This window comes from Callospermophilus lateralis, chromosome 3, assembly GCF_048772815.1.
Source record: "Callospermophilus lateralis isolate mCalLat2 chromosome 3, mCalLat2.hap1, whole genome shotgun sequence".
Lineage (NCBI taxonomy): Eukaryota > Metazoa > Chordata > Mammalia > Rodentia > Sciuridae > Callospermophilus > Callospermophilus lateralis.
In genome coordinates, this window is record NC_135307.1 from 176,539,773 (window position 1) to 176,567,421 (window position 27,649).

At 41.6% G+C, this 27,649-nt stretch overlaps 1 protein-coding gene across 1 annotated transcript; it reads right to left on the reverse strand.

Annotated features, from left to right (window-relative positions):
• Positions 1–243: 243 nt before the first annotated feature.
• On the reverse strand, positions 244–27,527 carry Edem2 (ER degradation enhancing alpha-mannosidase like protein 2). Its single transcript, XM_076851742.1, has 11 exons — positions 27,351–27,527; positions 27,014–27,124; positions 25,015–25,054; positions 20,878–20,983; positions 16,024–16,149; positions 13,578–13,789; positions 10,960–11,101; positions 9,345–9,469; positions 6,079–6,223; positions 3,331–3,452; positions 244–815 (listed from the first exon to the last, which is right to left on the reverse strand). The coding sequence occupies exons 1-11, from the start codon at positions 27,455–27,457 to the stop codon at positions 315–317; spliced, it is 1,737 nt and encodes a 578-aa protein (XP_076707857.1). The 5' UTR covers positions 27,458–27,527; the 3' UTR covers positions 244–314.
• Between the last annotated feature and the right edge of the window lie 122 nt (positions 27,528–27,649).

Consider the following 27,649-nt stretch of genomic DNA (forward strand, 5'->3'; position numbering starts at 1 on the left):
ACAGTTAATGGGCAAAAGCACAGTTTTGGGGCAAGAACTGACAAAGAATTACAGTTGTAATAGCACCCTCCCCAAAGATACCAGAAAAGGGAGATTCAACTATCAACCCCTGGGCCTTTGCAGCCAGCTAACTTGGAGTTTAGCTATTTCTCCAATTGTCTGAGAAAAATAAACTAGATTTACAATTGTTGTTAGTCACAAACCTTTTCTTTGAGTGAAAATAATACAATATGTAAAGCATAATAGGCAAAATCAGATTTATTACTGTAGTTTAGTTTCAAAAAATAAAATAAAATAAAAAAATCATCCAGTGGTTATGATGAATCTAGGAAAACCTGTCCCAGCAAGGCCAACTTGGAGGTAAAAGGCTGACTAGGGCAGCTGAGAAGCGAGATTTTCTGCTTGCCAGCTTTCTTTTCCCTTGCCTGGTCATGGTTTTCAGGTGAGGAGAAGGTTCCTGGCCCTGCTGGGGGTTCCCAGCGCCCTGAACTCATCCTCTTTTTCTGAAATCTTGACCTATTCCGTTTGAGAGAGTAGAATTCTCTCATCAAGTCTTCCACTTCCCACTGCTCCTCCTTCAGCCTCCGGCAGCAGTGCAGGGCGGCGGGGTCAATGGGGTGGGCTTCTGTGTTGAAGATATAGCCTCCAGCTCCCAGGATGCACTCCCCATAGGGGGTTATCACAGCATCGAAGGTGGAGCCATTGTTGTGGATGAAGTTGGTGGGGTCAAACAGAAGGTAGAGGTATTTCACAGTCTCAGCCAGGAAGAAGGACTCCATGCGGTTGTCTAGTTTGTGGTCTCGAAGATCTTTGATCTGCCACATGGGAGAAGGAAGCAAGTCAGACAGCATCACAGTTTTGCAGTAAGGGTCATGCGACCCTCTTTAAGAATTCCTACTGGGTCACTAAGCAGCTGAGGGCCTTCAGGTGACTCAGCTTTTCCAAGCTGCCCACTCCTCTCACCTGGATTATCAAATAGCTTCCAACTGCTCCCCGCTTCCATCCTTACCCTACAGTATACTTATATCATGAGTCTTACCTGCGACTCCTCTTTTCATAACCCTCTGCTGATATCTCACTTCATGCAGGCTAAAAACCCAAGCCTTACCATGGCTACCAGGTCCTTCATGTTAGGTTATGAGATTTAATAAAAAAATACTCTTGGTCTGGGGTTGTAGCTCAATGGTAGAGCACTTGCCTTGCATGTGTGAGGCACTGGGTTCAATCGTCAGCACCATATAAAAGTAAATAAAATAAGGATATTGTGTCCATCTACAATTAAAAAATATTTTTAAAAAATACTCTTCCCACTAGGTACCCTCATAGCTAGCTCCCTCACTTCCTTCAAGTCTGCTCAGATGCTGCCTCCCCAGAAAGGTCTCCCTGATCTTCCTACATGACAGGATAATCTCTAATGTCCTATATCCTGCCCTGGCATAATATCTCATTGTTAAAATGTCTCATCATTTACTTAGATCTTCCCTTGCTGGGCATCACTGTGGGTACCAAGTTTTTTGCTACTGTCAATAACAAAGAGACTATTTTAGAAAATTTCAACTGAGTTTACAGTCATAGATGAGTTAGATGACTTGCTATGAACATATTTTTTTAGCTTCTCAGAATTAGCAATGCATTTAAACATTTTTTTTTTTTTTTTGGAAACCAGGGATTGAACTTTGGGGCACTCAACCACTGAGCGACATCCTCAGCCCTATTTTGTATTTTTATTTAGAGACAGGGTCTCCCTGAGTTGCTTAGGGCCTTGCTATGTTGCTGGGGCTGGCTTTGAACTCACAATCCTCCTGCCTCAGTTTCCCAAGCTGCTGGGATTACAGACATGTGTCACTATGCCTGGCTAAACAAAATTTAATTCTCAATGGACAACAATCTTACGCAAAAAACCTGACTCTAGGGATATATGCACCAAGACTTATTTTCTTGCCCTGTTTGACAAGATCAGATGCCTTTTCCCATCATGCACCTTGGAAGACCTCCAAGAGGCTTATTTACATGGAAATAAGGCTAACATTTCTAAGAAAACCCCAATGGGCTTATTTCTGGTTTTTCATGAAACAACACTATGGAAACCAAAACATATCACTGTTTTATTTTCTCCCTAAGCATATAGGCCTTCTCTTTCAAAATGGGAATCCACATTTTACTTACAGAATATAATTACATTATAAATTTTGCCAAAAAATATAGATGTGCATTTTTTAACCTATAGCTTCACACAAACTCTGTATACTTTTCAGGGAATTTTCTTCCAGACTATTTTCCTAAACATCTAACTTTATGTGTCTGTAATGACTGTTTGGGTCCTATAAGGATATGTGACCCAGCTCTCAACCTTGACCCTTTTAATCCATTCTCCATAGAGCAGTCAGAGCGATAGTTCTAAAATGCCAATCTAATCATGGCCCTGCTCCTACCAAGGCTCCTTCCAAACTTCCAAATACAAATTCTTTCCCATGGCTCATGTGAGGCCTGCTGTGATATGGTCCATGTCTTCCTTTGGGACCTTCTATGGACCCACTTTCCTCCTTGTTCACTCCACTCTAGCCAACATTGGCCTTAGTGTCTCACAGATATGTTCACTATTTTACCTACTAAAATGCAAGCTCCATAGGAGTAGGAGCTAGTCCTTCTGTATCACTATGACCCTAGGGCCTAGTAAAAGATACCCAATAAGTATCTGTGAGACCAGCAGGCTTGTTTTGTTAAAGGGCTCCAGGTTTGGATACAGAGCTATGGGAGTATGGATTTTCCTTCTTAAAGTCCATTTTATAAACTCTCTCAGAAAATTTTCCAGGAAGTCCAGCACAGTAGCACACTCCTGTAATCCCAGAGACTCAGGAGGCTGACATAGGAGGGTCACAAGTTCAAAGCCACTCTTAGCAACTTAGTGAGGACCTAAGCAACTTAGTGAGACTCCCGTCTCAAAATAAAAAATAAAAGGGTCTGGGGATGTGATTAAGTGCCACTGGGTTCAATCCCGAGTACAAAAAAAGAAAAAGAAAAAGAAAACTTTCCAAGAAACTCACATTGCAAAGTAACCTATTCATACAGGCAAGGATCTCTGGTGCAGAGGGGGTACAGAGGGAATGCCAAGGGCAGAAGGTCAAGGCCTCTGGTAACCAATCTTGGCTCCACCTCCACTACTGCATGACTATTAGCAAGGCTCTTAGCTCCTCTGTTCACTAGTTTATGTCCATCTTTAAGGTCCCCTCCAGTACTAATGTTCCAGCACTCCCAAAGCTTCACCCTTAAAGAGGCTCTATAGCAGCAAGAGGAAATATTTCCCAATTGTTGGGCTCAGGAAGCACTTACTGTTGCAAATCCGCACTCCACCTTGCTGATTTTTTCAATGGACTCCACAGCATCTCTCCCAAGTTCTAAGAGGGTAGGATCCCCCGTGGCACGATACAGGTACATTGCGCTCTCAATGAGCTCTGTAAAGTCCAAAGCAGAACTTCCTCACCCAGTAGCTGAGCAGGCATGGCTTGGGGCCCACTCAGGAAAGGCAGTAGAGGATTACTCCTCTCTCTTTGTATACAAGGCCCCAACTAAGAGCAACATGGGATATCTACTGAGAGCTTATACTCCCAAAGCTGGAAGCTCAGTGGAGACCAGCAAAGGCTGACCATGGGCTCCCATCCACATAGAGAGTCATATACAACCAGAATATGAAAGAGAATGAAAGTATCTTTTTTTTTTTTTTTTTGTACTGGGGATTGGTCTCAGAGGCACTCGACCACTGAGTCATATCTCCAGTCCTATTTTGTATTTTTAGAGACAGGTTCTCACTGAGTTGCTTAGTGCCTCCCTTTTTGCAGAGGTGGCTTTGAACCCACAATCCTCCTGCCTCAGCCTCCCGAGTTGCTGGGATTACAGGCGTGCACCACCATACCTGGCTGAAATTATATCTTGATTAAGCTATTTCTTTCTGTTGCTCACAGCCCAACCTAACCCTAAATTTTAAAAGAAGAGTATGAGCCTGTTATTCTGAGGCCCTTGCTAAGTCAAGGCAGATAAAAGGATGAAAATTAAGATAGCACCAACCTCAACCTACCAAAGATGTAGTCCCTGATTCACTGTGCCCAAGGTGACAGTCTTGCCCTATCCTACCTGACAACAGGAGTGTATGTTCAAACATGAGCTCTATTTTGAGATAGATACTGGCCAACAAAGGATCCATATGAGAATATTTATTCTTGGGGTTGAGGGGGTAGAAACTCAGGAAAATATGTTTATTGTTTTTAGATACCTGAACAACTGTTTTAGAAAAGAAAGATGTGACTTTTCACTGAGGATGGTCTCAGTGGGTAGAAACTATAGCTCAATATGCTTTTCTACTTAGTCACCTATTTTTCTTAGAGAAAAGAACTACTCTTCCTCCTCCACCAATATCTCCCTGATCTTCTCTCTTCCTGTTTCCTCCTGAGCTCATCAGAACTGCCCACCTCCCCACTTCTCTCATACATTTCCCTCCCCCCACATGGAGACAACTGATAATCCAATTGCTTATATTCTACAATACAGATAGGGCACACTTACTGGACGATGAACACTCAGACTGAAAAGACAGTGTTCTCATGAGAGGCCTCCCTTTTGCTTCTAGCACCTGGCTGGATCAGGACCATTCTTGTTTCCTCTTCCTCACACACGGATCTAAGTAACTCTAGCTATTGCTTTACCTTTCTGTACATCACCCAGACAACTCTGGAGAAGGGTAACTGTCTGACACTTAGATTTGGCCTGTATAGGAGGTTAAGGCCTTCAGAGGCCATTAGGCTGGGCTCTGTGCTTCCATACCGGCGATCATAGGTATGAACCAGAGTGCAATGCACTGGCCAGTCTAGTTACAAGGTTCTATCTTATCTCCCATGTGCTATTGTTTTGGGAAAGGAAGGGTGACTGGCCTGAGGCCCTCCTGGATTCCTGGCAGTGGTGCCTTATTTTCCACTGATGCCTTCCTGCCAGCCTGTCCTGCAAATGGAACAGGGTACGTCTGTATGTGGTGAGCTTCCTGTCCCTGGTGGCAACTAAGAAAAGATTAGATAATCACTTGACAGGGCTACTGCAGGAGGATTTCTATTAGAAGACCTCTCAGATTCCTCTAACCCTAAGATTGCACAAGTCTACATCTTACATTAGGCCCAAACTCTGATCACTTCTTCTATAGGGAATGCTAGATATGATGGATAATTTCTCTTAAAATAATAAATAAATAAATAAGGCCATGGCAACAAATGCATGAGAAACACCAAGGACAGCAACTTCTGAGGATTCCAAAGTGACTGATTTGTCCTTTACAACTGCTGTTTCACTCCTTCGGCACTGTCCCAAGGTCCTACAATAATCACTTTGTTTAGAGGAGAAAGAAACTGGGGCAGAGAAAGGCAGAATGGGAAGAAGCACTAGGAAGTCCTGTTCCATGGCTCAAAGGCAATTCAGGTGGGAAGCACCTAAGATGATGTTAACATAACCTACACTAGGGTGGGAATGACTGTGCTGACTAAGCTTCCTGCCTCTGTCCCCCTTTCCCTCCCTCCTAAGTGTTGACCTTTCCTTTAGTGAATCAGAGGACATTAGAAATGTCAAGAAACTTAAGACAATGTCCAGTGTGTATGGTCTCTTCCTTGATCCTGAGCTGCCAAATGAGAGTGGGACAAGACTACATGATACTGAGGTCCATCCCAAAGTTTTACCATTCTGTACTATGGAAGCATAATTTGTCCAGCCCACTGGTTTGGGAAGTTTGCATGGACTTCTGAAATCCTGATGGCAGAAGCTCCAAAGGAGACAATCTGGCATTTTCCCTCTCACTATTCCCCTAAGCTTGGAAGAGCCCAGGAGAAACTTGGGTTTAGTCCCAGCTTCTGCACTTAGCCTTGGACAAACCATTTCAGCCTTCTTATGGGTGTCTATACCTGAAAATATGGGAATAAATAATGCCTAATAGGAAAACCAGCCAGAGACACTGGATCAAATGGGAAAAAAATAGCCTTGCAAGAGTTTGTGAGGGATTAGGGTGTGAGGAACCAGACCTTACCATGGGCCAGAGATGCTACTCACCTGGTCGAAGTGGGTAGCCCTCTCGTTTATCCACTGTGTATCCCTGAGGGATGTTGTAGAATTCTGGGAGTCCCCCAAACTGCTTCCATACAGTGTAGTAGTTGAGGAAGGTCCTCATAGCATTGTCAATGTCCCCAATGAGGCTCTGTGGGAGAGACCTAGTGGTCAGGTAGGCAAATGCCAGCCTAAGAACCCACAGACAAAACTCCACATATAACCAAGCTCAGGGAAAAGACAGTAAAGTTTTTGGGGCTAAAAAAGCCACCAATCAAACCCTGAGTCTGCTGTTGACTATCGTTGTAGTCCTGAGCTAGACAGTTAACTTTTCTGAGCCTCATCTGTAAAATGTAAAATTCAATATTTACCTCATGCATTGTTGGGAAGAACTGAGATTATGTATTAAGTCCCTGAACCTTCACGGTCAATGTTAGCTACCAGCAGTTTTTATTTTGACAGCTGGTTCAAAATTCTGAAGGAAAAGTTTAACTGTGCTTTCACCCTCACCCCACAGCCCAACAGATGACCATTCTGATTAGTTTCTTTTCTTTTCTTTTTTTTTTAAGAGAGAGAGAGAGAGATAATTTTATATATATATATATATATATATATATTTTTTTTTTTTTTTAGTTTTCGGCGGACACAACATCTTTGTTTGTATGTGGTGCTGAGAATCGAACCCAGGCCACACGCATGCCAGGCAAGTACGCTACTGCTTGAGCCACATCCCCAGCCCTGATAGTTTCTTATAAACCTTTCCAGAGTTTCTTTATGCAAACATATGCAAAAAATGAGCATGTTATTTTCCCATCACTAAAAATAGCCTAAATTAGGCAAACTATTTTACACCTTCCTTTATTTATATAACAATGTACCCTGATTTTTTTCAGGCAAGTACATAGAGAGTGCCCTCCTCATATCTATACAGTTGCATCATATTCTAGTTCTTTTTCTTTTTTCAGATGTTGACACACCTTTATTTTATTCATTTATTTATATGCAATGTTGAGAATCTAACTCAGTACCTCACACATGCTAGGCAAGCACTCTACCACTGAATCACAACCCCAGCTCCTCATATTCTATTTCTTAGACCAAAGTGTAATCATTTCCTTATTAATAGCCATTTGGCTTGGTCCAATCTTTTGCCATGTGCTGTAACAATCAATTGCTGCAATAAATACCTCTGTACATATGTCATTTAAAATATATGCAAAGTGCATCTGTAAAATTAATTTTCAAAACTAGGACTGCTGGGTGAGAAGATATGGGAATTTGTAATTTCCCTAGCTATTGCTAAGTAGCTAATATTACTATGAGTTCACAGAAAAATAGCTGATGTCGACATCTCCCTTGGCTGTCTCATAGATAGAACAAACTTGCCATTTCCCAAGTAAATCTTGGTTCCCTCACTTTTCCCCATTTGTCTCCCTACTCTTGCTTCTGTCTCTTCTTACTAAATAGCACCACTGTCTACCCATTACCCTGTTCAAAAACTTGGTGGTCATCCTGGGCTCCTCCTTCCTCCCTCACATCCATTCCTCAGTAGTTTTTGCTAATTCCATCTCCAAAACATTGAGACTTGCCCTTATCTCCAGAGCTATCACCTGGTCACAGGTGATGACCTCAAAGGCCTCCTTCCTGATCCCACCACTGCCCCTCCTTAATCCAGGCTCACCAAAATAGTCAAGAATAACCATCAGGGCTTCCCCTTAACATAAAGCCAAGATACCTCCCTAGGGCCCTCAAGGTCCTGCACAATCTGGTCACTGCTGACCTTCCAGTGACTGAACTTTTCTTCCCTGGACTGTGGCCATATTGCATTTTTGTTTCTGATAAACACCCAACTCTTTTCTACCTTGTGACCTTTACACATGACCTTTCCTTGTCCTGGAACATCATGCCCCAACCTGATTTCTTTGCTCTTCAAGTATGAGCTTAACTATCTTTGCTTCAGAGGCACCTATCTAAAGCACATCCCCATCAGGGATGGTATCCTCTACCTCAGCTTCTTTTTTGTTTCCTACATTGCAATGTATTACTGTATGTGTTTAAATTTTTCTTTGTGTCTACCCCTCACAAACTTCACAAGGACATGGCTGAAACACAGTAAGCATTCAAATATTTGCTAAGTAAAGCCAGGCACAGTGGTGTATTCCTATAGTCCCAGGTATTGGGGAGGCTGAGATGAGGCGAACATTTCAGCCTAGGAGTTCATGGCCAGCTTGGACAACATAGCAATCCTATCTCATTTTTTAAAATTGCTAAATATAACAAATTTAACATCTTTAAACTACTTTTTTTCATTTTGTGAAACATTTATTGCCAGCTACTATTTCATCCCCACACACTCCCCATAGTCAAGCAAAGGCATTGTGTTGCGTCCATCTACACCTAAAAAATAAATATTTTTTTAAAAAAGAATCACAGTTTAGCAGTAGGAATATTTAACAGTAAATGCCAACATTATGTACAAGTAAAATGCACCCATTCAAAATATATGACGAATAAATCACAGATTATCTATTCAATGAAATATTTACTGCTGTTTAAAAAATAAAGTAAAACTGATTCATACGTATCAATAAAAAATGATCTATAAGATATAAGTACCAAAGAACATAACATGTTCCTATCTATTTAAAGAAAAAGGGGGATATAAATGTACACATATTGATGTCTATGGATTTCTGGAAGGATTCATAGAAAACAGAACAGGGGTAGTGAGGTAAGGGCTCAACATTTACTTTTCACCATATTCCCTTGTGTGCTTTTCAAATTACTACCATTTATTGCATTATTACCTTTCTTAAAATAAAAAAAAATCAAATCCACCTAGACTATAAACCATTTTGGTACAGGTAATATCTTGGCATACCTAGTGGGTAGATTCAATGCCCTTCCATCAGCAACTCTATCAGACTGTCAAGAACAACCATGATCAGGCCCATTGTCAAGGTAAGATACCTGACAGAACTACCCACTGAAGAAATGGCTGTTACTGGCTTGGAAAGACACTGCCTACATGACTGTAGCCGGTAAGACATGCAACCTTGAAGTTCAGTTCCTGACACCTTCATGCTCCCCTTGGAAAATTCAGCTTGGCAGAATTGTGTACCTCTGTAATTCACTCTAGGTTTCTATTTCATCCCCACACACTCCCCATAAAAAATGTAGTCAAGCAACCTAAGGAGCACATTTAATATGTATCAAATGAGCTTGCTTTGTCATTCTACAGAAAAATGACCACCATCTTTGACCATTCCTACCTGAAGACCAGGCCAGTAGGCCTCCAAGGACTGGAAGACCGGCATGGACACAGTTCCCTTGTACATCTGCACCCACAGGTACCAGTCATCGAAGCGGGTGTAATTCCGAATGGCTTTGTTATACTCTGCACCACAGAAAATGGGTGATTAGGAAGACAAAAGGCAGTCTGGACAATGGAAGTGTGGACTTACACTTGGAGAGATCATATGATGGCTTAGCCTCAATGGGGACAAAGATACAGTAAGGCAAACAGACTAGAAAGAAGCATAAATCCTAGAGTCAAATATCCAGGCTCAAATTCCAGGTCTGGCTTTACCACGTGCTAGTTGTGACCTTGGGCAAACTTTCGATGCTTAGCCTCAGTTTTACTATCTGTTAAAACTGGGAAAGAAATGTTACATATATTGTAGGATTTTCCAGTCATTTATTCACTCAAATATTCACTAAGTACCTACTAGGTGTGCGATGGTAAACAAGACGAAGTCCAGCTTACATGGAGCTGACATCCAGTGGGAAATTGAACTTTTACTCCTTCCCTAGATTGTACATCCATAAGCCCTAGGACTTTGTTTTATTCATTGTAGAATCCCCAACACTAAGAGGGTGCATAATAAATATGCACAACAAATATTATCTGAATGAACAAAGTGCTAAATACATATGCAAATATATGAGATAACCTAAAAGACTGATGTTAAGGATTAAGTGAAATAGACTCGTTCAGAGCATGACACTGTACTTGGCACATTAATGGTACCCAATATACTTGCTGAACAAATAAACAGTGGCTATAGTAGTTATTACTAGGTGCCCAAGAATTCCCCAAGATCATTATTATTAGTGGCTAAGGACCTGGAAGGTAAATGCACTTTTCAGCAGGGAATCATCTCTTAACTTGTCTTATGCAAAGGTCTGGGGGAAACAAAGATGAAAAAGGCATGGGCTCTGTACTGAACAGACTTGTAATTGTTGATGAAAACAGGAAAGATGCTTAAGGCTTTGTATTCTGAGAAAGGATCAAACTGTTTCATGGGCAAGGTGATATTTAAGCTGGGCTTTGAAGGGTGAATAGAATTTGGAGATATGAGGATAGGAAAAGTATCCAGGCCAAGGAAACAGTATGTATAATGGCCAGGCGATAAGACATCTGGGACATGTATAGAGAACAGCATGGTTCTTGTAAGTAGGCATAAGGAATCAGGCATGGTGTAACCCCAGCACCTCAGGAGGCTGAGGCAGGAGGATCATGAGTTCAAAGCCAGCCTCAGCAACTTAGTGAAGCCCTAATGAAATATAAAAAAGGGCTGGGGATATGGCTCAGTAGTTAAGCATCCCTGGTTTCAATCCCTGGGACAAAAAAGAAAGAAAGAGAGACAGAGACAGAGACAGACAGAGAGAGAGAGAGAAAGAGAGAGAGAGAAAGCAAGCAGGCAGGCACGAGCAGGTGCACCGGGCAGCAAGAGGAAGGTCTAAGTCCACAGTGCCTTCAAATGCACACTCAGGCATTCTGAATTGATTTTTAGGCACTTGGGAATAATTAATTGAAAGTTTACAAATAAACCACACATCAATAGGAAAAGACAGGAAAAAGCCCTCTTACCCTGCCCCTTTTACCTAGGAACATGGCCATGAGCTTCTTATCCTGAAGCAGGATGGCTCCTTTCACCAGGTACTCAAAGTAGGAATCCACACCAGCCCCGATGCCTGCGTCCTGGGCCACCCATTTGCCAGTGAGCACATCAATGTGGTTGCCAACCTGGGAGAGAAACACATGGTTCCAAGGGAGGACCTAACACCAAAGAAGGCTATATCTACTCCTGAGTGCCCAGTGAGACACAAGGTGGGCACCTCGGCACTTCTTGGAGACACAGAGGTTATAGGGGAAGGCGACAAAGCTGAAACATGGCCAGACGTCCTGCACATCTGTACAGTGGAGAGACATCTCATGCACATTTATGAGGATGTAATTATATACACTGGGCAAAAAATGAAAAGGAAAAATAATTTGGAGTGTTTATACCCTGCCCAGAGTGAGTGAGAGATGAGAACTTGCTGTTCTCACAATCTGTGTCAGATTTCAGAGCACTTGGCCTCTGATTCCAGTGTCTAAAGACATGACACATTCTTCATATATTTCCATAAATTAACTCAGGAAGAAAAGGAACTGGATAGGTGGAGGACAGGGGTCAGAGGGAACTTTATCAATGTCACTGGGTACTTTTATTGGATCCTTTGAATTTTTTTTTCTGGGTACCGGGGATTGAACTCAGGAGCACTCAACCACTGAGCCACATCCCTAGCCCCATTTTATATTTTATTAGAGACAGGGTCGCACTTGAGTTGTTTAGCGCCTCAGTAAATTTCTGAGGCTGGCTTTGAACTCACAATCCTCCTGCCTCAGCCTCTAGAGCTGCTTGGGATTACAGGCCTGCACCATGGTGCTTGGCTGGATCCTTTGAATTTTGAGCCATGTAACTGTAAAATCTTTTTAAAATAAATATTAAAAGATTTAAAGGAAGAAATGTGTTTTTCATATAACTCAGATGCTCCTGGAAGTAATAACTTTATCAGATACTCAATTAAAAAGAAATTACTATGTATTCCGCGTTAGTTTGGGTCCTCCTGGGGCAGACCCTCAGAAAGGGAGAATGAAAACAGTTGATATGATGTAAGTCCCTGAAAATACCAGCAGAGAAGGTAAGAAAGAGCAAGGGAGTCAGGAAAGGGGATGCAGCCCATAAGGACTGAGCAATGGAGCAAGTTTCCTCATGGGAACTGCAGCTCAGTCCTTCTGGGGAGCTCTGGGATTCAGTGTAGAGCATATATGTGCCTTGGAGTGATCTCACCCAAAGGCAGGAGGGGGTGGAATGGAATGTTTATCCACAAACTTCCATCAGTATCAGTCACTGGTTGAGAACTGCTCCAGGGTAGCATTAAGTTCCGGTACTTTCAGCCAAGGCAAGCAAAGCAGGCTCCAAGCACCAGTAAAGGCCCGCCAGCAAAGGGACATGGGTGATGGGTGATGGCTGCTGGAAGACAGGTCAATGTGCACAGAAATAAAAAGGGTCAAGGCAGGGCATGAACAGAGTTCACTATGGTCCCAGGGCTGGAGAAATGCTGCCTGTGTTAGACTAAGGCAGTTACTCTAGGTCTCCAGAATGGTACCTTCCTAAGGGATTTGTGAAGTTTAGTCAAATAAACACCATTTTTCAAGCTGACTTAGCATCAAACTTTTCATAACTTATACTTTAATCACTTTCAAATACAGTCTTTAGAAATCACAATGACTCAGCAAAGCAGACATTAATACATTAACTTACTGCTGAAGTAACTGAGGTCCAGAAAGGTTAAACGACTTGCCCAGGGTCACAAAGTTTCTATTTAGCAAGGCCAGGGCTTAAATCTAGTTCTGTCTAAATCCAGTGTTATTTCTTGGATAGCTTTGGCTCAATTATTGTTAGGTTCACTAGAATATCCTGTTAAGGAGCTGAAAACCACCTTAGTAGTCATCTGATCCAAAGTATGTTAATTTTCCCTGTGTTAAGTGGAATTGGAGGGGAAAGGAAAGTCCTGGGGTCAAATAAGTATGGGAAATATGAAGTCAAATCAGTTACTTTACCCCTGGATTCCATAACCTTCATTTTGCTCATGTTCATTATTACTTTCCCAAAAGAGGGTACCATATTTAAGAATCACATAAAGGAAGAATCACATAAAAAATCATATTTAAGAATCACATAAAGGAAGAAATGTGTTTTTCATATAACTGGTCAACTTAATTGACCAGGAACCTTTTAAAATTTTTTTTAACAGAGCAACCATTCAATATTTCTTAACACTGGTATTCTAAGAAACACAATTTTACAAATATAGATAGACACTAAAAATAAGAGCTAGATGAGCTAATGATCTATGGCCACTGATTAAGCCAGGGGCATGAAGCATATGGCTCCCTAGAAATCAGAGAAGTTCAAAGGCTTAAGCTTAACACAGCCCCTGCTCCCAGGCAGAAGATATGCTTTCAGGCTGTCTTCCCTTCTGAGCCACAATATGAATGGCAGTTTTGGTCTACTTTTGATGTCCTAAGCCCAAGTCCTGGGCCATTCCCAGGGTCACCCTAATTTTCCTCTGACTTGACTATAACTTGTTGCTCAGAGACCTTGTAAACGGAGGGGTAGGGGGTCTTAAATTGGCAGACTTGACTCACAAAGGAAGGGCAGCAGCAGACCTACCAGCCCGATATCTGACCGGCTCTCCCAGAGGCGCATCAGGGCTACTCTGGCCACGTCTTCAAACACAGGGTCACCAGTGAGGCTGCTCAGGGTGGCAAATTCCACAATGAAGGTCCCGATCCCTGCTGTACAGGTGACAGGGGTCTCTCCAGGGTTCACACCATGCAGCAGGTTCACCGTTCCATAGGGCATGCCAGTTGGGGTCTGAAAGGCTAAATAATCAGATTTGTGACTCAGACAAGAGCAAGGAGGTAGGGATGGTTTTGATACAGGTCTGAAGCTTGAGACCTCAGCCTGCACTTCCTTCTTTTTCTCCCAGGTGATCTGCTAGAGTATGAATGGGAGAAGGACAAATGTCACAACTGAGGGGCCCTTAGCAGCCACTTCCCCCAGATGCTGTCAAACACTGTTCTGCACAACCCCGGGGGCTCCTGCCTGTGATGTGGGCATGGAGTAAACTGTGCTCAGGCTGCTACATTCCACATATCTAACTTCAGCTACAGCAGATCTACTTTTACTTTATTTATTTATTTTTACCACTGTGTATTTCCAAGGCCAGGCAGGTAACTCAGTGTAAAGCAGGCAAGGTTTAAGCTATAGAGAATAGTGGGGCTTGTGTCACATGGACAAGGGCATGCCCCAATAGAAGCCATTCATAAACTTTTTAAAACACCACTCTGACCAAATGAAACAGGGTCAGTAGGGTCAGTAGATGCTAAGAAGTCCCAAAGGGACCAGTTTGAGATTCCTGCTTAAATAAAAAATTTAGGGGCAAAATTATTTTTTAAAAAAAGAAAGAACTAGCTGTGGTGGCACACACCCATAATCCCTGTGACTCAGGAGGCTGAGGCAGGATGATCACAAGTTTAAGGCCAGCCTTGGCAATTCAGTGAGACCCTATACCAAATTTAAAAATAAAAAGGGATAGACATATAGCTCAGTGGCAAAGCATCCCTGTGTTCAATCCTCAATCCTCAAAAACAGAAACATAAAACCCACTGATAGAGTCTGACCCTCAAATTTACAGGTTGGGAAAATCACACCTGTAAAGAAGTGATTCAGCCAAAGATCACACGGAAAATCAAACAGAGCTGGGCTGGGAATGCCTGCCCAGACATCCCCAACAGCTCCAGCCCAATGCTCTGCCCACCCCACCCTGTGCCTTCTGATTCAAGGCAAGAACTTGAAAACCAGCCCAAGGCAGAGATTTCCTCTCCAGGCCAGAAGGTCAAACAACTTCAGAGCAGCAGCCTTGGGTCACCAAACTGTGAACAAAGCTGACAGGGTCCAGCAACTTTGTTATAGACAAGAAACTTGTTTTCTGGCAGGCACAAGCAGCAAGCGGGGAGAATGACAGTCACAAGCAAAAAGGACCCAAAGAAATATTTTAGAAAAGGAAGGAAGTATTAAAAAGAAAGTAAAAAAACCCTTCTTCTTGAGTTGAAGTGTAGATATAGCAGTGCTTTCTTTATAATTATAAAGAATATTTATAATTAATATTTTTTAATATGTATATTTCTCAATGCAAAAATTTTTAAATGACAAGGAAAAAAAAAAGGCAACAAGGCAGCTTCCTCTAGGGATGAATCACACAGGACATGATGTTTGTGAGGAGACACTCCGGCGGTGAGCCATGGGCCACGAGTGAGATGCGAATCCAGCTCACCCTCTCAAGCATGAGAGGCAAGCAACTGTTGCATGCAAGGGACAAATGAGACGGCCTAGGAGCTGGCGGAAAGGACACTGTGATGTGTTTGGGTGTGAACAGCCCTTAGACCTCGACTACGCCCAGAAAGGAACACAGTGTCCAGCTGACACTGCCGAGCCCAGTGTGGCTGCCCCATTGGACCCAAACACTGAGGCTTGGCCTGCAGCCCTGGACACAGCATAGCCACAAAACAAATCCCTCTCATTTTAGTGTTTAAGGTTCTCCAAGCACTTTCTGCCATCTGATCTCATTTTGGCCTCCCCGAAATCCAGTGTGGTAGGGAGGCAAGAATGATGACTTCCAGACAGAGGGGAAACTGAACCATGGAGAGGAAGTCAAACTGTTAGCTGGCAGAGCCGATCTAGAACCCATGGCTTCTAATGCTCAGACCATGAATCTTACCCAGAACTCTGTTATTCCAGCAGCATATGGGCCTGGAAGGGGGTGAAAGAGCTGGCTCAAAATAATGGTTAAAAACCATTTACCAGCCAGGCTGGCCTTCAGCCCACGCCTACAGACTGTAATGAGGTCAGATCCATCCTGAGCCAGAACCCCAGCAAGCCCTTAAAACACTCAGAAAGCTCCTGATTTCTATACGGTAGATGCTCAGGAGTAGGGATATAGAGTATTTGAGTAAAAAAAACACTAGGACACGAATCAGCATTACCACTCTCATCTCCAACAAGGGAAGTGGGGCGTATTGGACTTCATGTCTCCCCCATCGCTGTGTGGTCTTACCTGGGAGGAGTTTCCGGGCTGCCTCCTCGGCCATTCTCAAGAGAGGTCCAGAACAGGGCCATCCGGCCTCCACTTCCACCCCAGCCTTCTTGGACAATAGATGAGCAGACAGGAGTCCTCCTACCACTATAGACGGCACAAAATGCAAGTGTTACAGGACAGAGGACCACTCTTTCTCTTGTGCGAATTAAACCTCACCACTCTGTTGGAGTGAGTCAGATAAAAGGTCCCCACATAAAGTTGTGATCTGAAAGATGTGTGTAAGGATGAATTAAAAATAGACCCTACATAATTTTCCTAGTTACATAGGAAAATTAGATGCCTCGAATCTTAGTGCCAAGTAAAAGAAAGGGGAAATTTTTTAAGAAAAAAAACAACAAAACAAAATATAAAAACTCCAGTGAAATCTGGTACTCATAGTTTTACAATCTGAAGTCACACTAACTGGATAGTCTAGAAGGAATTAGGGCCACCTAGTCAATGAGTCTATCCTCTAGTCCCACATGTGAAGTTTACAGTTTCTTCTCTTGGTGGGTCACGGAAACAAGGGTCATCTTTTGAAGTCCCTACTATGTACCAAGAACAGTGTACTGTCATCCCTTCTTCAGATGAAGATATTAAGATTCAGATAGACAAAGTGACTTTGCCTGGGCCACCCATCTAGTAGGATATAAGGCCTTGTCTGCCTGATTCCAAAGTCTAAGCTCATTCTACTTTGTCATTCAGTTTCCCAACTGCCTGTTACACCTAGCACAATGAGAAAAAAGTATTTATTACCTTCACTTATCTATTAATTCATTAATTTATCTATTTTGATTTATTATGCAATATTTAGGACTCACGAAAAGACCAAAAGGTCTTTTGTGTCTAGAAATATGGCTAAATAGTTATAATGAATGACCCTCTGACTAAGCTCTGACATTGAGCTTCAGTCTTCCTTTCCTGACAGAAGGAGAATGGAAGACAAAGGCCAAAAGAGGGAGTCAGATAAAAGGTCCCCACATATAGTTGTGATCTGAAAGATGTGTGTAAGGATGAATTAAAAATAGACCCTGCATACCTTTCCTAGTTACACAGGAAAATTAGATGCCTCAAATCTTGGTGCCAAATAAAAGAAAGGGGAAATTTTTAAAGAAAAATAACAAACAAACATAAAAATCCCAGTGAAATCTGGTACTCATAGTTTTACAATTTGAAGTCACACTATCTGGATAGTCTAGAAAACCTCAAACCTTTAGCATAATGTGAGTTTTGGTAGGTAGTGACTCCAGCCAAATGGCAGAAATCAACAAAAACTATATCTGGAAGAACCCACATTCGGCCCAGGCCTCTAAGAATCCTACAGATAAAGTCTAGGAAATGAACATAGAATGAAATGTAATAAATCAAACTTAAAAATCACAAAATATATAAAGCATTATAAATAACAGCCAGCAGAAATGACAGCAGAACAAGACCCACCAACACTTCATACATTGGAATTATCAGACATAAAACACAAAATAATTGAATGCAATATACTTAAAGAAATAAAGGAGGTTGGAAGACATAAATACACAAATACTAAAAATGACCAGATATATTTTTAAAAGGACCAAGGTAGGGGAAAGAGGTGTAAAAAAGATGGTGGAATGAGATGGACATCATTACCCTAAGTACATGTATGAAGATACAAATGGTGTGAATATACTTTGTATGCAATCAGAGATATAAAACATTGTGCTCTATATGTATAATATGAATATAATGCATTCTGCTGTCATATATAACAAATTAAAATTAAAAAAAATTTAAAAGGACCTAAAAATATAATAATTGAATTAAAAATCACAGGTTAGGTTTAATGGCAGATACTATATAGCTAAAGAGAAGATACTATATAGCTAAAGAGAAAATTAGTGGACTTGAAGACAGACCAAAAAAATTATCCAAAATGCAATATGAAGATACACAATGTTGCCAGATGTGGTAATTTATGCCCTTAATCCCAATGACTAGGGAGACTGAGGCAAGAGGATCACAAGTTTGACCAAAAAAAAAAAAAAAAAAAAGGACAAATGTTCCCTAAAACATAAAAAGGGACTTGGAAAATATAGTAAAGTATATCTAGTAGGAGTTTCTAAAAAAGATGGAGAGAAAAGGGGAGGGGCATTATTTGAAGAGAAAATAGTTAAAAAAAATAGTTAAAAATTTTCTTAAAGAAATAACAGCAATTCTCAGACTCAAAAATCCCAACAAAGATGATAAAAAGAAATTCACATTTATTTACATCATGCTAATACTGCAAAACACCTAAGAAATAAAAGCTCTTAAAAGCAACCAGAGTCCACATCATATAGATAAAATATGGGTGATAGGTTTGTCATTTCATTGTTCTCTACTTTTTATCTATATTTAAAGGTTTTCAAAATTAAAAAAAAAATTAAGAAGGGGGAAGTGAAAGTGAAAAAAGAAAAACAGATTATCTAAAACAAAATAATGAGTAGTACTGATTGGTTATTTCTTGATGATGATGAAATCAAGAAAAATGGCTTCAAAGTGCTAAGAGAAAATAACCAGCAAAAATATCCCTTAAAGTCCAAACAAAGGCAGGGAAATAAAGACATTTTAATGTATACAGTAGCTGATAAAGTTTGCCAAGGACATGGCTGCACTAATGGGAATTCTAAAGAAAGTATGTTAGAAGATAAGGGATCACAGATGTTAAGTCCTAAGATATGAGAAGGAAAGATGGTGAAAACAGTGATGAACATATGAGAAATCAACTGTAGAGAACAACAATAACAATGTTCAGAGGGTTTAAAACAAAGAACTAAAATATGTAACTATATAGAACAAAGGTCAGGGTGTCCTCAGAATCAGGTTTTATATTATTCTGGGGGCTAATAAAGAGTTTCATTAACTTTAGATTTTACCAAGTTATGATTTTCATATTTGCTAGGAAAACTATTTTAAAAGTTAGATGTTATGCATAATTTCTAAATTAGTATAAGAAAAAATGGAATGAGGGGGAAGTCAATCTATAGAGGCATGAAAAAGGAGAGAAAAAAGGAACAGAGAAGATGGGGCATATAGCACATTCTAGAAAAATGAGTACCAATGCATCAAAAAATACAATAAATGTAAATGGATAAAATTCTTGGGTTAAAAGACTGTTAGAATGGATAAACAAACAAAATATATTATGCTGTTTACAAAAAAAAAATGTATCTAATCCTAAAACTACAGAAAGATTGATAGAAAAAGGACATAAAAAGGTACACCAGGCAAATGTCAACCAAAAAAATGTTGGTATAATTATATTCACATCAGAAACAAAGGCATAAGGATGATCTTCATTTACAGATGACAAATTGGGCTAAGAAGTTGTAAGATGAAGCAATAAGCAGAGTATCAAACTCAGCTCTGATTCTTACACCAGGATTTTATACCAGGCAGTCCCATACTTTCTTCTCTTTTTAAAACTTTTATGTATCATATGCACTGCTTCATTGCAGAAAATATACCAAATAAAGAGGGAAAAAATCATAATTCTGTCATCCAGAGGTGATAGCTGTTAAATTAGTAGTTTGGAAGGTCACAGTAGATAAGGGCTGCAATAGCCTGGCAAGAATCACTGGATGTCTACTTAAAATACTGATTCTAGCACCCAACCCAGAGATCCCAATTCATTAAGTTTAGGCGGGTTCTAGACATGTGAACTTTTTAAAAGGTCCCAAATGGTTTTTATGGGCAGTCAAATTTGGAAATAAATGTCCTTGACATGCACTATCCCATACAATTGTCACTAACCACATATGACTAAAGATATTTAAGTTCATTAAAAGTAAATGAAATTGAGTCAGGGGCAGTGGTGCACACCTGTACTCTCAGTGACTCAGGAGGCTGAGGCAGGAGGATTGCAAGTTCCAAGCCAGCCTCAGCAAAAGCGAGGCCCTAAGTAACTCAGTGAGGCCCTGTCTCTAAATAAAATACAAAATAGGGCTAGGGATGTGGCTCAGTGGTCGAGTGCCCCTGAGTTCAATCCTTGGTACCATAAAAAAATTTAAAAGTTCAAAAAATGAAATGAAATTGAAAACTCAATTTCTCAGTTGCAATAGATACATTTCAAATACACAAAGCCCAGTGGTTAGTGGCTTCACTATCAGAAAACACAGATAGAAAACATTTCCATTGGGCTGGGATTGTATCTCAGTGGTAGAGCGCCTGCTTAGCATGTGTGAGGCACTGGGTTCAATTCTCAGCACCACATATAAACAAATAAAAAATAAAGGCCCATCATCAACTAAAAAAACAGGAAGTTCTATTTGACAGAAAATAAGCTCTAAGAAAGGTGGGGATTGCTTTCTTTCTTTCTTTATTTATTTATTTATTTTGGTATTAGGGATTGAACCCAGAGGTGATTCGCCACTGAGATACATCCCCAACCCTTTTTATTTATTTTAAGGTAGGGTCTCACTAAGTTGCTAAGGGCCTTACTAAATTGCTGAGACTGGCCTTGAACTTCTGATCTTCCCATCTCAGCCTCCTGAGTTGCTGGGATTATGGCATGCGCCACTGTGCCTGGATAGTACCAAATCAAAGTTACAAACGTGATTCTGGCCTATTTCCTTCTAGTCTTTTCTCCATTTGCTGCTCATTTTCATGTATGAAACTAAACAGGGATTCCAAAACATTCTCTACATACAAACCACCACACTCCAGGAGGCAGAAGAGCTTTATCACCTCACTGGTTTTTGGCCAAGTGTCCTGGCCAGGTGGATCCTAAAGATCCTACTTACCACCTCTTGGTTTTCATAGAGGCAACTCCATACTCTCTTCTCTTCCAAAGGTACCCTGAAAGGTAGCCCTCACCTCGAATGTTGGTTTCAAACACGGAGGCATTCACATCTATATCAAAGTCCACATTGTCCTGGAGCACTTCAACCACTCTTTGAAATTCGGAGACATTCCCCAAAATCTGGAAGGAAACAGAAACCTGATCATGAGGCTCTCTCAGGTATGAAGGCACTGAAGAAGCTAGATTCAGAATTTGGGATCTTTTTCTTTCCCTCCCTCCCTCCCTCCCCCCCCCTTTCTTTTCCTTCCTTCCTCCCTTCCCTTCCTCCCTTCCCTTCCTCCCTTCCCTTCCTCCCTCCCTTCCTCCCTCCCTCCCTTCCTTCCTTCCTTCCTTCATTCCTTCCTTGGTACCAGGGATTAAACCCAGGGGTGCTTAACCACTGAGCCATACCCCCAGTCCTTTATATTTTTATTTTGAGACAGAATCTTGCTAAGTTGCTAAGGGCATTGCTAAGTTGCTGAGGCTGGTCTCAAACTTGTGATCCTTCTGCCTCAGCCTCTCAACCTGCTGGAATTAAAGGCAGTGTCACCAGACCCAGCCAAAATTTGGGATCTTATGCTGGAGTGGCCCTTGCTTATTCAATTAAGACCTCCAGTTTCTGTCCTAAGTCTGGTGACAGAGAAAAGAACAATGAGAGCTAGAAATCACCCAGAAATCTAATATTGAGAGACCAGTGAAGTAAATTCCCAGGTACCAATTCAAGAGCCATTAGATATCCACTTAAATAGATACAACATAAAGAATGCAGATTTAGCAAGGAAGCCTTAGCCTGACAACTGCAATATGCATCTGTTTTGAACCCTCTCTTGTCATATTCAACCTTGAGGAAAACATTAAGGTTGGTCCCCAAACTTCTCTACCCCCAGAGAAGTTGAAACTCAAGATGCTCACTTTCTCAGCCTCCTTTGCCACTAGAGGTGACTATACTATCCAGTCAGTTCTGACCCTTACAGAGTCCACTGGGGGCATCTTTGAGAAAGCTTGTTTTCTTAATAATAATAGGCAGTCACAGCTGGCATGGCTCTCACTCTGCCTCTATTTTGAAAGCAGAGATTTCTGGAGACATGGCAGCTAGAGTCCATCCTGAGGCACAGAGTATGAGAATGAAAGCCAATAAATGGATGATGGTAGAGTGGAAAGCTATAGAGAGCCTGGATCTCTAACACTATAGTTGGGTGGCTGACCCAATGCTAGAAATTGCCCCCAGACCTCCTTTTACTTCTTTCTTTAACCCAACAGCCAAATGCAATCTTGGAACCTTTTATTCTGATAACAGTTTCCTGATTTTCCCTTAAAGAATTACTCCTGGGGCTGGGGATGTGGCTCAAGTGGTAGCACGCTCGCCTGGCATGCGTGGGGCGCTAGGTTGATCCTCAAGCACCACATACAAATAAAATAAAGATGTTGTGTCCACCAAAAACTAAAAAATAAATATTTAAAAAGTCTCTCTCTCTTTAAAAAAAAAAAAAAAAAAAAAGAATTACTCCTCTCCCACAGTCACTCCTGTGGTATGGGAGAGACTGACTCCATGTCCCCAGCTGTGGAGTGGATGGGTACCTGACTTGGGCCAGCCACATCACCATATCCCTTAGCAAGGTGATTGGTTCAGTGACCGGCAGGTGATCTAAACCAGCTGAATAAACTCTCAGTCCCTAGAATTCATGGGAGAGGGTTCTTTCCACACAGTTTCCTAACCGAGTGGGATGTGAGTGGAGCTATCCTGCCAGCTTACAGAGAACCTGGAAACATAACAGCAAAGAAGACAGAGATAAGAGATGGAAAAAGAGACTCCTAATGACATCATTTTCATGTCTGGGTCCACCTGGGTCTGAGGCCAGGGTGTATCTGGACTTTACAGTTTCCTGATTCAGTTTAAATCAGTCTGAATCGGGTTTCTGCACTTGCAAACAAAACACTCCTGACTATCCCAGCATTCAAGATCATCTGTGATTTGGATCCAGCCTTCTTTCTGATCACATCTCTCACAGCTCATCTTCATATAGCCTGCCTTCATCTATTTCAGTAAAACTGTACCAACTGTTTCTTGACTTTAACTTCAGACATGCTGTTCCCTCTGCAAGAAATCACTTGCTTCTATATCATCCCGTTTCTAAGTCCAACCTATCCCTACTTGTCTAAATGTCTTTAGGAAGTCTTTAATTCCTCCTCTAACTTCTCCTTCCTTTAAAAGATCCCAAGCACTTTATCCACACAACTCTTACTTAGGGCATCTATTTATTTACACATGAATAAAATATTTGCATGGGCAAGAGTCATTCATTCCTGAATCTCCCCACAGCGTCAAACACAGTTTATGATGCAATTACTTGACAAATGTTTGTCATATTATAGTCAGTGATCTCAAGACAGAAATCTTACCACTTCCTGCCTTCTACTTAAGAAATTCCATTAGCTTTCCCTTGCTCTCAAATTAAAGATCAAAATCCTTAACACGGTGAAGAAAGCTTTGCACCCTCTGGTCTCCATCTGTCCCTCCAGCTTCACTTTATTTTCCTCCTTTTCCTCTCCACACCTCAGCCCTACTAGCCTTCCTTCAATTCACTGTACTTGCCATGCTCTCTCCTGCCACAAGGCCTTTGCACGGAGTATTCCCTCCATCTAGAACACTCTTCCTCTCCCACTCCCCCAGCCAATACCTGTTCCTGCTTCACATCTCAACTAAGTGTCATCTCACTTGCTCAGGGAAGTTTTCCCAACCACCTCAATCTAGGTCATGTTATTTTGTTATGATCACTCATAGAACTGTGCACCTTTCCTATAGAGCACTCACCTTAATTTGTAATTATACATTCTTTAAAGGTATTCTTTGATTTTTTGTTTCCCTTGCTAACATCACAAACACTAGGGACACAGGGGCTATGTGTGTTTAACATCACCAGGATAACTCCAGAGTTCAGCACTGTGCTGGGTACACCACTGGCCCTCAGTAAATATTTCATAAATGGATAAGCACACACAAATTAACATTGAGTGAAAAAATAAGTTAAATTACATCTATGTAGAGTTCACAATCACATAAATACTCAGTATATAAAAATAAGAAAGGTGACAGAGATCCAGAAATAATGATATAGGGGGAAAATTATTAAATCCTTTTTTGTGGCCTTTTTATTTTTTATTTTTTTGTTACTAGGGATTGAACTCAAGGCATTTTACTATTGAGCTACATCCCCAGTTCTTTTTACTCTTTTGAGGCAGGGTCTCGTTAAGTTGTGTAAGGCTGGGCTGGGGTTGTGACTCAGAGGTAGAGTGCTTGCCTAGCATGCGTGAGGCACTGGGTTTGATCCTCAACACTACATAAAGTAAAATAAAGACATTGTGTCCACCTATAACTAAAAACTAAATATTAAAAAAAAAAAAAAAAACGTTGTTTAGGGCTTTGCTACATTGCTGAGGCTGGCCTCGAACTTGGAATCCTCCAGCCTCAGCCTCCTGAGCTGCTGGGATTATAGGCATGTGCCATCACACCTGGCTTCTTGTAGCCTTTTGAAAGGAAGAGATAGTCAAGTCTTGGAGTCATAAAGAATCGAGATCAAGTCCTAGCTCTACTTTTTAATAGTTGAATATCCTGCGCAAGTCATTTTACCTTTTTTTTTTTTTAACGATATCTTTATTTTATTTTATATGGTGTTGAGGTTCAAACCCAGTGCCTCACACTTGCTGACAGCTCTCACATTAGGTGAGCGCTCTACCTCTGTAAGGAGTAAAAATGCTTATCTCATGAGGTGTTGAAAGGATTAACCAAGGTAATTCATGTAAGGTACTCAGCATAAGCCCTACACATAGCACAGTAACTAGTTTCTGTTATTACCTTTCTATCTTTGGACATGGCTGATGAATGTAAACTTCTAAAAACAAGCAGAATGTCAAGGTCTTGTATTCCTCACAAAGTTATACAAGCCTATCATAGGCTCCTGTACATCATAGACCCTCTATAAATGTTTGGTAAATAAATGAACCTGAATAAATTGGAACTCATTCCCTCCATTCTATGTGTGTAGTCAGAGTCTGATAACTCAGAATCAGAGATGAACAGTCCAGGAGGGGAAGTCACTTTTTACAACAGCCAAAAGAGGAAGGAAATTGGTTGTGCAATGGTGAAGAGGAACACAAATAGACAAGATACTTACCAGCAAGGTGTCCAGAGCATCAATTAATGTCAGAGAAAAACTGTAAAAGGCCAGAAGGAAAGAAATTCAAACACAGATATCTGGCTGTCCCAGATCAGATCCCCCCAAACTGAGTCATGGTGGTACCTCTGCCTATCTCACTTATAACAGGGAAAATTGCTAGGAGCCTCAATCTTCTTAATGCATGAAAGGATGTGCTGACATAGCTCAATTGTAATTAAACATCTCCAATATTTTCTGACATTCTTGACTACCATGGGGAGGCAGGATAGGATTGCACCTGAAACCACAGGGTTTTCAGCAATTCTGCATCTAGGAGTTCCCCTCACCCCCGGCCCCAGTGCACATAGGTGTTTAAGAATGTTCATGACAGTACTGTTTAGCACAGTGAAAGGCCAGAGAGAACTCAATGTCCACCAGTTGAAGATGATGAATTAAACTGTGGTACAGGGGCTGGGGGGAATGGTTCAGTTGGTAGAGTGCTTGTCTTGCAAGCACAAGGCTCTGGGTTCAATCCCCACCACCAAAAATAAATAAATAAACAAACAAACTGTGGTACAAAAGTATGAAGTTATCAAAAAGATAAACTAGGAGGTCTATGTGCCAAAAAAAAAAGATATTCAGTGTTGTTAAATAAAAAAGACAATGTACACAACTAATGTTATAGTATGTTTCCATCTGCATTTCAAAATGATGTACTAATAAAAAGCAGACTAGCTGTTGTTGGGGTCAGTGATAGTAGAGGGATTAACTATAAAGGGACACAAGGTAACTTTTTGGGATGACAGCAGCATTCTGTATCTTGACTGTGATGGTAGTTACTATACACTTAAAATGGAGGTATCCTATTACATGGAAAATACACCATTCAAAAGTTAATTCTAGGGACCAGGACTTTAGCTCAGTGGTAAAGTGCTTGCCTCACATGTGTGAGGCACTGGGTTGGATCCTCAGCACCCCATGAAAATAAATAAAGATATTGTGTGTTCATCTATAACTAAATATTTTTTTAAAAGTTAATTCTAAAAAGATACACATGTACACATAAACCAAGAATATTTCTGGAAGGATATACAGGAAAGAAACTGTGGTTGGAGTTCTAAAGTATGAGAGATATTTATTGTTTATGATTTCGTACTTCTTGAATTACTCATTCGTTTGTATTTTCTATGTTCCAACTAAAAAGTGAAAATCAGCACAATTTCTGAGTTTATTAACTTCTCTAGTCCTTAGCATAGGAGGGAATGTTATCATTTATAAGTATTGGTAAAACAGGATAACAGCATCTAACTCCTAGGAGTATTAAGAGAATTAAATAAGATGACACAGTAAAATGCTTAGCACAGTGTTTGATCAATGTCAGCTTCAGTTAATGCAACAATTCCTCACTCAGCAAGGAACAAGACAGAGAATTCCAGCTCTCAATAGATTTTTATTCTAGTGGAAATGATAAAGACAGACGACAGTATCAGAGCAGTGCTACAAAGAAAATAGGTGATTTATAAGAATGTCTTGAACTGGGAGTGGTTCGGGAAGCTGATGTTAAGGAGGTGACATATGGAGCTAACCTATCAATGACAAGAAACGGTGATATGAGGAAAATGGGAAAGTGTGTTTCAGTTATTAAAGAGCATCAAATACAGAGGCTGTTAAGTTTTGAGAGACTCACATCCTTTTCTAGACCTGTTTGTCCACCTATAATAAGGGGTTGGGTTTTTTGACTCTTAGAACCCTTCTCCAATATCCTATGACTCCAGTCCTCGTAGCTGGTGCCTGCTACCGCTCAGCTTGGGTCCACAGGTCAGGCCTGGCCTGCTGGGGCTAATCAGGACGTTTCTGCGCTGCTAGAGGTGCTGGTCTGCATTGTGGGGAGTGCAGCCCGGCTGGGAGCTTTCAAGAACAGGTGAAGAGATCGTGATCACCCGACCCAGCTGACCCGCCCGCAGGGGACCGGGATTGTCAAACCACGGCCGCCCCCGTGCCCCTCCGCTGGCACTACCTGCCCCAGGTGTCGTGTCCGTCACAGGTGAGAGGTCGCAGCTCGTCGTAGGGAAAGGCATTTTCCAGGTAACTGTCGTAGGCGTGGTAGAACATGGCCTTGACTCGCTCCCTGGTGGCGGGGACCAGAAATAAGGTAGTGGGGTTGGAACAAAAAGGCGAAAAAAGGGACAAGAAATAGGGCAGGAAGTGGAAATCACTAACTGATTTCTACCGAAGGCCCACCTAGAGGACCCAAGCAAGTCAGGGTAGGGGTCCTGGGATGGAAGGAACGGGAAGAGACCCAGTGCGCGCTCCCATTCCCCTACTATGGAAGGCGAGATCCTGGCCCCCTTCACCTGTAGTGAGCGGAGTCGGGCGCAGTGCCGTCGGGGCCTGGCGCACCATGGTGCAGGGGCAGCAGCGTGCACAGGAGGCCAAGCGGGATGAGCAGCCGGAAAGGCATAGAGCTCGTGTCCTGTCAGTGCCGCCGCAGCAGCTGCAGCCACCGCCACCGGCTCATCCTAGGAGCTGCTTCTGGCGCTTCCGGGTATCAGCGCCACTACGCCTGCGCTCTGGGAAATCAGCCACTCATTTCCGAACTACAAGCCCCAGAATGCAATGGTGGCGGAACCCAGGCAAAGAGCATCTTGGGATA

Bases quoted from the DNA above. Each gene is read 5' to 3' on its own strand.
- Edem2 (XM_076851742.1), bottom strand. From the start codon at position 27,457: ATGCCTTTCCGGCTGCTCATCCCGCTTGGCCTCCTGTGCACGCTGCTG. The intron at 9,470-10,959 runs GTAAAAGGGGCA...TCTGTGGTGCAG, and splicing joins GCTCATGGCCATGTTCCTAG to AGTATAACAAAGCCATTCGG. The intron at 816-3,330 runs GTAAGTGCTTCC...CCCATGTGGCAG, and splicing joins TGGAGTGCGGATTTGCAACA to ATCAAAGATCTTCGAGACCA.